Source organism: Scatophagus argus, chromosome 4 (assembly GCF_020382885.2).
Source record: "Scatophagus argus isolate fScaArg1 chromosome 4, fScaArg1.pri, whole genome shotgun sequence".
NCBI classification, from domain to species: domain Eukaryota; kingdom Metazoa; phylum Chordata; class Actinopteri; family Scatophagidae; genus Scatophagus; species Scatophagus argus.
Window position 1 is genome coordinate 21,157,157 of NC_058496.1, and position 12,685 is coordinate 21,169,841.

At 39.2% G+C, this 12,685-nt stretch overlaps 1 protein-coding gene across 9 annotated transcripts in view; it reads right to left on the bottom strand.

The window, feature by feature from the left end:
* Positions 1-392: 392 nt before the first annotated feature.
* Positions 393-12,685, bottom strand: part of arvcfb (ARVCF delta catenin family member b) — a 102,669-nt gene continuing 90,376 nt past the window's right edge. For 2 of the 9 annotated variants that reach the window (XM_046385736.1, XM_046385735.1), the window contains 5 exons: positions 12,119-12,230; positions 11,665-11,752; positions 8,375-8,466; positions 6,893-7,005; positions 393-3,322 (listed from right to left, as the gene is read on the bottom strand). In XM_046385736.1, the coding sequence (XP_046241692.1) occupies positions 6,904-7,005; positions 8,375-8,466; positions 11,665-11,752; positions 12,119-12,230 (394 nt within the window). In that variant the 3' untranslated portion in view covers positions 393-3,322; positions 6,893-6,903. Of the gene's footprint in view, positions 3,323-5,309; positions 5,899-6,892; positions 7,006-8,374; positions 8,467-10,367; positions 10,422-11,664; positions 11,753-12,118; positions 12,231-12,685 lie in introns of those variants that run through there. The other 7 variants (XM_046385739.1, XM_046385730.1, XM_046385732.1 and 4 more) reach the window with 6 other exon arrangements.

Here is a 12,685-nt window from a genome sequence, read left to right on the forward strand (position 1 = left end):
AAAGAACACAAAACAAAGGTCTCCTCAACTAAATTCTGCAAAGCTGTATTTTCTCACTTTTCACTTTTTCACCCCTAGTCATATGCAACCATGCAGATGGCTTTGATGAATTGAATTTCATTTGTGGTGGACACAGCACTGAAGCAATGAAATGTAAAAACAGCAACATCTTTTTTTTTAAGAAAAGTCCTCCCCGATAAAAAGTAGTTCCAATGCAAACTGTTCACTGTGAGCGTCTCAAATTAAATTCTATTTCTGTCATTCAGGTGAACTCACTGTTTACAATTCTGGGGTGGCTTTTAATGAGAGCTGTAGCCTCTGGGGTACGCTATCATAATTTAATTTAATTTATTTTACACAATGTAAAATAAGACACAGAGCCGAGACACACCTACTTTCCAGGCATGATTTATTGAAAACACACCAAATTTATACTCTACAAACCAGTATTTTTCCGTTAAGATTAACAAGCGTAATATTTGACTCTGGGTATTAGTAAAATTAACATAATACATTCTGTCACTGTGGCATCGCTTCTGCTTGCTACGAAAGCACTGACAACTCCTCTAGGAAATCAAACCCATTTCTCGAATGACTCTATCATTTTAAAAGTATATAATACAACGTAGTACAAGGCAGAAACCCACCAACAGTCTAAACTACTTGGGGCTGGGAGGGGGTTTGAGAGAAAGGAAGAGAGGGTGACACAGGAGGAGTGGAGGGGAGGTGAATAGACAGGATGGAGAGATGACAGTTGAATAGGGAGGAATAGAATTATATAAAACACACTTATCTTTATCTACCATGGAAAAGGTTAAGGCACATGATAGGTACAAACACATCTGCTACTGAGTGTTACAGTTACTTTATTTTGACGGTCTTGAATCAGTTATATCTACACAGGTAGGCTTGTTTGATTCGATTTGTGTCTGTGTCCTGCATTGATTTTACAGCACAGTTGCTTGGCTCTTCATTTTGTAAATGTACACTGTACATCCACAAAACAAAAAAAACCTTTTATGAATGCATGTAAATATACCTCAGAGAGGTGTATTTAACAGATCCTTTGGTTGTGGTACTGCAAAGCGCAGTCGGGAATAGACAGTTGCATGGGTTCAGCATTGTCCAATGAAAGCACAAACTTCTGAGGACACACAAAGGGGATGCTGGGTATTATTCTAACTTTTTAAACCTTTGAAATTAAAATTTATACACTATGTTTTTTTGTAGTTTATTAATTTTTGCCACAACGTACATCTTTGTAAACACTGTGTAAAATATGCAAGCTTTATAAAGTCACATACGTCACAAAGAAAAATCAGACTTCAATGCAGGCACATGCCGTTCGCCTTGATGACGCATGAGTGATACAAACTTGGATTGGATTCTCTTTCTGTGTCCCGTTCACAGTGAATCAGGAGACAGACTTTGTCAGCAGTCTCATCAAGCAAGAGAAAAATGGCAATACGATTCTGTATCTCACTGCTTTTCTACATCACAACTGCAACCCTAAAACGTTGTAAAAATATATACTTTATGACCAAACTTGATGTTTTTTTATGTTTTTTACAGCGTGATGGAACTCTTTTTATTTGCCTTGAACATCCAGAATCACTCGTCCACCTGTACTCTCATCCTGCACATGAATGAATTAGTCGATATCCAAATGACACCACAAAAAACTGGCACTTGGAAAGAATAGAATATAAACATCTGTACAGTTTTTCTTCATGCTCACGACTGAATATTTCTCTTTAAAATGCGTCGGTAGAGGAGGGTTCAGGGTTGGTGGTAACTTGGTCTGAATCCACTAGGAGGAAAAATGAAGGGGCTTTCATTAACACTGCAAACTCATGTCTATCCCATGACATCTGTCTGACCTCTGACCCCTCCAAAGTGTGTGTTTCGAAGACACAGGGGCTGTCAGACAACATGTAATTCTTCGCTTTCTGAAGGAACACTGCAGATAAACCTTTTTTTTGACAAATGCAAAATATAAATAGGTGATCGTCAACATAACTCGACAGTTTTCGACACACATTTAAGTTACATGGTTATTTCTTGTTTACAAACACGGTGAGCCTTTATCAAATGAGATGTGCTTTCCAAACAATGTGATATTAATATACAACTAAGAAGTCGGTAATTTTTGTTGTTTTTTTTTCCTTCATTTTGCAGTTTTTTTTTCCTTTTGACCCTAATATACATTTATATAAAACCCAACAAAAATAAAAAATGCTTTTAGATCTATCCTTTCAACAAAAGAACAATCTTCTGCCTCTCCTTTCTAAAACACAAATCATTTATAAACAAAATGCCTTATATTCTCTTTAATACACATCATTGACAAAGAGCAACCAGCCAGGAAACTCATGAAACTGCATCGCTACACGACCTGAGTAGTTACACAAGTAACCACAGCTCTGTGAGTGAGAGTCAACATGTATCTGTGCTCATACATGTTGTCCACAATGAAACAGAAAGTCTTCTTTATATTTTATCGTACTTTTGCGATGCAGTGTGAACTTCCTTTCTCTAGAATACAACTTGTACACTCCACACTTTATAAAAATGGACATCAATCACCTGTTAACAACTTTTGATTTCAAAGCATCTCAGTGCATTTTTTTTTTTGTTTTGAAAAAACACAGTGAACCAAATGGACTGGAAGTCTTTGAGAGCAGGCTGCTGGGAGTACATGTTTTTCCACTATGCTACAGCTCTTCTCAGGCTCAGTTTCTCTCCTTTTACTTTTCCTTTCTCGTATTCCAACCCAACAGTCTGAAAACAAACATTCACTGACCCTCAAGTCCATACCTGTTCACATCAAAATACCAAAGCCAGAACCAACAAAATCAAAGCATGAACTTCTTCCTGGATTTAAAAACTAAAATGAACAAACATCCATTTCGTATTTCTTCTCCTGCAGGTTTCCTTCCAACATACGTTCCTTTTCCCTTCACTTCCTTCACCTCACTTTGTCCACCCTTTGTATGTCCATTCCTCCACAAGCACTGCCCTCGGTCAGTTTCTTGTTACCGGTAGAGCTCAACAAGAGTCAAAACTGTAAAATTCACATGATGTTCAGTGGGAATGTGGATGTGTGAATGTAGTCGGAGTAGTCACTTTTTTTTTCTTTAAAAAAAAATATTAAAAGCATGAGAATGCTGGCTGCTGCTGTGTAGTTGCTGTTGTGATCATTTTTTTAAAATCCTCTTTTCTGTACAAAGTCCAACTCCAAAGATGAGCTCCATGTAAAATGGCAGTGGTGATATGAGAGATCCTCCTCTAGCTGGGGTGTTGCACTGTCGTCATTTTAAGCCTGAAGCATGTGAACAAGAAAGAAAAATATTAGAAAAACCACCTACACACTAAAAAATGATGAGCATTAGTTAGAAATGCTACAAATCCAATGACATGATGACGATGAATAATGATGGATTTATTTGAAGGATAAGGTGGCATTATTCAGTATTTTGTTTTCGTTACTGTCAACAAATCTCTCTTAAAAGATCAAAATCAACAAGTTAGTGTGACTGAAGGTGTAAATCTACTCATCAATATTTTTACAGGGTTGCCTGTGACCAACCCAGACTGTTACCACCCAACTCTGCATTCCCTCTCATCTCTATGGAGTATTTCAGCATCTTTTATTTCACAGTTTCTTTTCCTTGGCAACTTAATTGTTCTGTTTCAGTCTTGTAGAAAGATTTCCAGCCACACTGGGCAGCTGATGTGGAGCGCAGGTGTTTTAAAAGCTCTGTTAACCCACTGCACACTACCCGTGGCACACTGTCGGCTCCAAACAGCCAACAGACACTTTGCAACTGCTTTGCAAAAATAGTGGAGTGTTTAGCAGCTGAAGAGCCACACATTTCCCTCTGGAGCTGGAGGTGACCAAAACAGAGCTAAAACCCGGTATGAATAAGCAAATGTTTGCTAACACAACATCTGTAGCAACTTTCTAAAGCCATAATGTATCAGTTGTGATGTTAAATTACTAAGGGTGCTTCAGCACCTTCACATCTAGGTGGCTGAGGTAGGCTATACTTATATACTATCCACAATATCTCAAACATTGCTCAAACTATAATAAACAGGTCATATCCTTACATATGTTTTCAGCTGCAGATTAATACACATTTGGTGTACTTGTAAGTTGATCTCTATGGTAGAGAGGAATAAGATACACAGCATGTGTGTATAGTAGAGTCAATTCATTGTTGGTTTTAGTCTTTTCTTAGGATTTGTTGACAATAATAAAAATAAAGCATCATTACATTGTGCCATCAGCAGGTGTGAATTTAGAATGAAATCCTCCAGTTTCAGATGGTAAGTTAATCAGTTTGTATCATCACATCACTGCCACTGTCTTTCAATCACGTCATTCCAGATGGCAGATGGAAGCAAGAGACAACAAAACAGATGCTTAATGTGTTGGATGAAATCCTGCATTTGTCATTTGAGTGAAAGTGAAAACTACTTACCTGGTAGTTCTCAATAGAACCTATAACATCTTTTTTGTTCTTACTAAAGAAGCTAAATTACACAGAACACCACAAATCACACCAATGTGTCTCTCAAGAGTCACCATGTGATGTTTTTCCTATGATAATGCAATGGATGGAGATGAAAGAACTGAACGGATGGCCACTGGCAAAGGCGACTGAGATAAGAAGATGAGGATGAGAAAGACGGAGAGGACCGACAAGAGGCCTCTGGCACAGGAGAGGACAGCAGTGATGAGGAGGCGGCAGGAGGAGGAGATAAATGCTGCTGACAGAGTAATGACGACTACTGAAGCTCACCCAGATCAGCTTGCAGCTTTGCTTAAGTCATGTAGTGGGACATTAAATAGTGAATCAATTTGGGAATTCAGTGAAACACCAGCAGGCAAACAGCCACTAATGCACTGCAAATAAAATTTACGGAGATTTAAGGACATGACTATTGGATTTCTTTCCTTGTGACTTGTTTAACAAACAGCCTAACAGCCAACGTGCATGATGCAGGGGATTGTTCTATCAAAATAGTATTTATAATACTGGTGCTGCGATATAATAAATATGTGATATTATTGTGTAAACAATCAATCACAGATGTTAGGCCTCGTGTATCTTTTGCTTATCAGTTTATATGGTTGTTAAGTGTGACTGTTCTTTCTGTACACTTTGGTTTGGGTTACAGACTTTCTCTCTCTCCATTTCCCTTACCTGAATTTTTGAGCGTAATTTATTTGCCAAAAAAAAAAAAAAAAAAGAGACAACATGCACAATAAACAACATTAAAGGTGAGCCTGACTGATAGCACTTGTTTTTTTTTAATTTTCTGTAGATCAGTAGTTTTAGTTGTAGCTCTATTCACTCAAAGTGATAAAAGCTTCCTGCTGATTCTCTCTTCTAAAAAAGACATTTTTGGAAATCTTCCATCCACTGCGAGAATAATTTCCTTCTTTCTGTAACTTAAATAGAAATATGACCATCCAAGTTACTGGAGAAAGCGCCTAGTAATTACTTTTTCCATGAATTCAAATCAGCTACATGACACCTTAGAATGTAATTCATTTGAGCTCACCCTCCATTACATCTCTGCCTTTGACACATTATCATGTGAGAGTAGCTAATGTGTGAATTTGTGTGTGCACATTATGTGTATTGGTTTCCATCGTCAACTTATTACTGACATGAATTATTTATCCGAAGACACCTTGCTTCGACCAAAGGTGTGTACAATGAATGTGGTCAGAAGAGAGATTACATGTGTGGGTGTGTGTGTGCGCACATCCTTTTCTTTCTCCCTGCTGCGTTTCATCGAGAGATAACTGAGTCCCCGGAGGATCCATCTCAAGTGGGACGGGAGTGACTCTGCTTCATCATTTGTCGCTAATTCCAGCAAAGGCTGTCAGGGGAAACAGTAAGTTAAACTAGGCGTACGTTTCAATCAGACAGGTGGTACTGAATGGTAAACAGACCGAAGCCCCTCTATTTCTCTAAATCACGTATAAACGTCCTTTACAGAGCGGTGAAGTCACGTTGGTCTTTTTGTTGCAACTGACTAGTTTTTAAATACGAATTTTGCAAAATGGAGCCAAGAAACACAATTGTGCTAAGAGACTGAGGTTAAAGCTCCATGTCCCTGGACACAGTTAGCACTCTCACCAGCTGATGATCTACGTAGAAAACAGGGAAATAAAGAAATGCTTTTTTGTTGTAATGCAGAACTAGTTTTAACTGTAGTAGTACGCAGCAGTAAGTATGACAAGGAAAATGAATTGCTATTTCACTCTAACACAATCCCGATTGGCTGTTTAGCTTACAGACTTGTTAGCAATTTCAAAGCTTTAAGATGATGCCTGAACAACGTTATCTGGCAAACATGAAGCTATCTCAGGTGACGAGATTGGCTGGAATACAACAAAAAGTAGAACAGTTGGCTTCGGAAGTAAAGCACCATTTCCTTCCACTTTTGCTCTTGTGTTTTTGGTTTTAAAAAAGCTAGTGTGGTTAAATATTCTGTGCAGGTGACAGATTACAGGTGACAGTTTATCTCAGAAATTTTCTCAATTCTCATTCATCCTGTAACTATGAGATGTAAGAGATATAATTAATGAGTTTGTGAAATCATATATATATATATTGATATATTTAAATAAAAATCCAAAAGATTAAAAGCCCTGTGTTGACCTCTGACTAAACTGTGTAAATTTCCATGAAAAGGACAAGGTGACCGCTCCAGCTGATTGCTCTGGGTGCAGGGTGACAGCAGGTCTACATGATGCAGTGTGAGGGTGAAAGGAACACAAACGTGGAAGAAACAGGAAATGAAAGGCATACAATCCAACCAAAAAGGTGAAGGTCGTTATTTTTGTTATGTTTTTATTTTTCAGACCTACCATGCATGCATTTAGACCCAGGAGTCAACAGGCTGGGGCTTAACATCACAAGCGTCCACCAGACTGACCGCAGGCCTGTTACTCCTGATATAGTGTTTCCTATTTGTGTCATTCTGTGGCCACAGGAGGAAGGGTTAAAAAAACACACAGCAAAACAAAAAGAGGTCAGTACATTTCACAAATACACTCGCACACATACACACATGCAACCAGGATCAGAGAAGCCAGTGTTAGATCCCTGCCTTAAGGAAAGTTTGGAAAGAATCAGAGTGATTACAAATCAGCAAAACAAATCATGCAAATGAAAGAGGGAGAGAGCAGTATCAACAGCCACGTCGCATTCAAGGCAGGAAGAACACTTCTCGGGAAGTACAGACAGCAAGAAGACAGCTTTGGAGTAACGCTACAAGGTCTGCACACTCTGAGGATAAACACAACTGTTTACTTTGTATCTGCACTCTCAGGAGGTGACAGTATAACTTCAGCTCTGGTTTAGTAGTTCACCCAAATATGATGAAAAGTAGGTGTCAACATACTTTGCCTCTATGTGTCCTGCATAATTTTAACATTAAAATTGCTCAGATTTGTAATTAATCTGGCCTTCCTTATGACATCAATTATGCAGTGGCAAATTATACAGATGTTTGAGTGTGACAAAGCAGATTTGGTAGCAGGTTTTACGACTGAATGCCCTCTCGCCCAACAGTGGGAGAATAGAGAGATAGGATAGAGGGAGACTCTCTGGAGGAGTTGTTGCTCCCACACCACCGCACGACCTCACACAACTCCTGCTTGTGTCTGAACGAGGCCTTAGTTTTAACCTGCATGGAATTAACTCACCATGCTAGAAATGCTAAACTGACTTCAGTGGACTCTTGATTGCATTCATTTTACAGTCCCACAGGGAAAAATCTATTCATCTTCCACTACAGCAGATCAAAAAATAAACTACAGAAAGCACTTGAGAGTGATCTGACATATGTCTGGCATCCTCTGAGGCCATTATCCTGTGACTCCTCTTTGAGGCTAGATTACTAATCAGCAATAAACAAACTTTGGAGGCACTGTGAAACAGCTGTATAATCAGCAGGAGGCAGCTTGATAAGGCTGCAGTCTGTTCATTGCCAAAGCAAGGGTTGTCTCCATGAGGAGCGTTTGTTGGTGGCTCTTTTCATCAGTCTCAGATTAATTACTTTGAAGATACCAAAAGCTTACACTCAATTAACTGGTGGCTCACAGATCTGAGGCTGTCCACAGCACTGAGCTGTGGTGGGCAACATTAACAGGGAATGACAACTTCCAGCCTCTTCCTGAATCGATAGGATTAAGAGCTTCTAATGAGGACAACCAAATAAAACACACAGGGAGAGGGAAAGAGAAAGACGCAGAGGGACAGAAGATGTAATAACATTTCGGTGAGACATCATTATTTCATCCTTTGTGCCCTGTTCTCTCAGGAGACCCGAGGAGGTCTGCCTGTACCTTTAATGGCTCCCGTTCTGTCAAGTCCACTGAGCCATCGGCTGTCTTGTATTTGCAGTCCTTGTCCCTCTGGTCAATGGTGGAGTAACCATCTAATGAGGTCAGAGAACAACGGTAAGTTAAATCTTCTCCGTCCATGATTAAATAAAAACAGTGACAGATCAATTCTAGTGTTGTCTTAACCTATGTGGAGTGACAGACTTAAAGGTTTCCTGCCCTGGAACCCGTTGCTGGAAAACTGTTGGACATTGAGACTACGTGGCACATTCTTAGCCTGTGTTTGTCTAAACCTTCTGGCACTCATGTTATTTACCAGCACAGAAGGTTTCAAACAAGCTAAATGAAGTATATGCAAGTGGTATTTGACCCAGTCCTCACAGGGGACTTGCACTCTCACATGTTCCAGGCCAGTATATTATCAAGTATCCCAGAGGGAGTAACAGGCCTTAACTGGCCAAAAAACCTCACAACTGAGTGTAAGAGCAACATTCCTTTGCAAATACTGGCTGATTTTTTTGACTGAACTTGTCAAGATGGAACAGAAAGCACATGCCTTCAATGTATATCTCAACAATCGGCACTTAAATAGTGTATTCCCATCAGTAATGTCACATAAGATAACAGGAGAAGCACAGCAATGTCTTTTTGAGTGTGCATTATTTCACAATAAAGTTGCCACGAGGCCAGAATCAACTTAGATACAATACCAGTATAAAAAAATGATACTCAATACTGCTTTCAATAAATATATCAATAAATAAATGAATCTTGACACACAAAATGCGATTTTTTTTTTAATTAAGGAAAAGAAGAGAGCACACACTGCCATGTTTGTAATAATGTTAATAATGTTGTTTTAGGTTTCTTTTTTTGATACCTTTGATACTATTGAATGTGGATATCATATTGTTTTAAACACGTGCTTTTCAAATATTATCAAACTATTGATACTTTTGACAGCCTTGTTGCACAGTACACACAAACTGTGGTGCTAATTTTGATCATGTAAAACTGTGTGACTGGATAGAGTTTTTAAACTGAATACACATTGCTAGATTACAATATTAGAGCTTACTGAGTAAAGATATATATACCCACAAGCCTATTGGTATGCATATCATTATACAATTAGGCTATTTATTAATTTTGGCATCACATTTTTGCACAGATGACTAGCCTATGCATAAATGTGTTGCTATTTTCTGCATTTTTAACGTTACTAATGTAATATTTCAAACTCTAAGTGTCAAAATATTACAACATATCACCATAAGTTTTACAAAACAGCTCAGAATGTTCACAGTATCTCCTGGGAGTTCTTCACCTCACTGAAAGACAATGTAGGAAGCTTCATAAATGTCCCACTTTATGGTAGAAGTTTTTTTTAGTCCTAGATTAACTCCTTGGAGGGATTGTGAGACGTTTGATAAATATGGGCCCAGAGACTTGAAAGCAAATCAGTGTGATATACCCTAAGAGGGAAAAAAATGAGTCTGTAAAAAAGTGACTTTTTCACAGTAAAAACTTTCTCTGTTCTATGCACTCCCAAGAGTTTTGATTTCATTAATGTGAGAAGAGAAAGACCAGTTGCGGTTCTGTATTTGTAACAACAGCAGAATGATTTAGTTTGAAAGAAGCACAGCAGAGGAAATCTGCTCCTGTGATATATGTATTAAGAGTGTATTCATTTAAAAGGAGAACCACCCACATCTTTTGGTTTTGAGCTTGTAACGAAGGCCCAGCTTTGCACAAACATCTTTCAGGAGAGGGGTCTTGCATACAGCATCAAAGAGCATCATGTCTGAAGCTCGGTCCAGAGCCATCATGCCGAGATCAGAGTATTCAGTGGTTTGAATTTTCTGACTAAAAATAACTTGGCAATGGTTAAAGAGCTAGTAGAGGAGAAGTCGAGTCCACTGTTGGACACTGGAGAGAGATTAGAGGAGAGCTAGCTCTTCTTTGGCTGAGGACAATCATGCAGTCTGGCTCTTACCTGGACCCAGCTCATCCATAGGTATCATATCACCACTGCCACCTTTCCTGGTGCCTGAAAAGCATCCATATGCCATTTGTACAAAAGAGGCACACAAACAAACTGAGTCATTGAGCCAAAATGCTGCTGCTTTTCAGCGTAATGGTTCTCGGCCAGTGATTAAATAATGCAAACTGAGAGTGGGCAGGCATGAGCACTGCGATTCATGTGCATGTATAGATGCAAAAAAATAAAAATAAATAAAAAAGAGGGGGTGGGGGGCACAAGGCCAAAAATCAGGACATTAAATTGCTGCTATGCTATTGACTCCTCTGTCAAAGAGATGTTTGTTTTTGGGCCAATATACTGCAAAAGTCCCACAGCCTCCTCCATGTACTATACTGCTGTTGTTAGAGAAAACCTCACTCCCACTTTCCTCACTGGGGATACAGCTACAGACACTTACCGAAGGGTGGGTAAATTAACTCTGACCCTATTATGTCAATTTAAAACCCATGATGAAAATTAAAATTGAGCTGAACATATGAAATGGACATTTCTTCATATTCTGTCAGAACTAACTTTTTGAGGGCTGAAGGTTTTGGTTCAACAGCAGCAATATGCTTTCACAGTTCTCCCATTTTATATGTTTTATTTTTGACCCTTATGAACTGCATTGTTGCAACATGTAACACACCACTGCTTCACCACACAGAGGATGAGAGTAGTAATGTGTCAGGCACAGCACTGCAGTATAGCCATGACCAAAAACTCACGTGACGTCGACAAAGTGGACGCACACGATCACACGCTGTTTCCAAGTTGCTGTTAGCTTTTACTTTGAACCTACTTTGAGGACTAAACAGGTGGGATACTCAGGACTAATTAGAAAAAAAATTAACAGTCTGTATATTTCATACCCTAGTGTCCAAAAACAACTAAAAACCCATTAAGAACAACATAATTATACTGTGTGACATGCTCCTTCATTGTGATGAACATGGCAACTGCACTTACTTATAAGACTTACATCATCAGTAGAAACCAATGGACTTGGACGACAGAGAAGACAAGGAAGTCAAAGAGAAATGGACTAAAACATCTCTCAATACTGTAAAATAACAAAATCAAAATCATATCCTCAGCATTATACTTAAAATTAGGCACTGAACCCGCTTGTGGTCTTCAGGTTCTAATTAATGAAATTATAGTGCATAGAATGCTGAGAACCCCAAGGATATTCTTTACCATATCCTGCCCGCTTAGTCCTGTAAACAGCAACGACCATACACACACACACACACACACTTTAACTGACCTTGGTTCTTCTCCATCAGGGGTAGAGTGGTGTCGTCGTAGCCCGGCTTGCCGTTCTTGGTTGCTTTAGGGGTGGCTGTCACCGTAGGCTGAGAGAGCAATCAGAGCAAGCAGCATGAGAATACAACAGCTGCATGGAGAACTATGCTGGGTTAGCACTGAACAGGTAATGATCCTTTTCCTTTTACTGACACACAAATATGACATGCTAACATCAACTGTGTGTATATCAACAGAGTATGAAGACATGGTGTGTTGATCCCTTTATGTTTTAAATGTGTAATACCTTGGTTCGACGTAATGAAAATTTATAGCAGGATACTCCTACTTGGCGAGATACTTCATTATCGACACCGTGGTTCTTCTCTAAATTTTGTGTCTCTAAATGTTTACAAAATTATTCGGAATCCAGATTATGTGTGAAGTATGACATCTAAAAGATTACACCTCTGTACCTGGAAGTGGCTCTTGTTCCAGCCATCCTTAGTCAAAGCGTTCCTCAGCTCCTTATAACTCCAGACTGTCTGCAGCACATGGGAAGCTGCCTTTGTTTCACGAGCTGATTGGCTGATGGAGACACAAAAAAGAGATAAAACACATGAAGATACCTCAACTGACCCCCCAAAAAAGTAACGACTGGGTATGCTAGGACGTCATTGCTGCAATCACTCTCTTTGTTCAAAGACACTGAGTCCCCTGAGTGGCTTCAGGGTCTAGTTTTTAATTCATAGTCAGATGAGTGCACATTTCCTTTCATTAGCTACCTCTGAGCCACCAGTATTAATTACATGTGGGTGGGGGCCTCACTTCAAAGAAAGCTAATCTCACAAGCCTGTGATGAAACACAGCTATTTGGTCTGTGAATGAACTGTGTGTGTATATATATATTCACGCCAGCTAAAGTGACTCTCCGTGTGATCAATACTTCACCACACAAGGACAAGCCTTTTGAAGAGTCAGCTCATACCGAAACACTGTGGTGAGGATAACCCTAACACCAATCCTAAAATGCCTGTTTAATA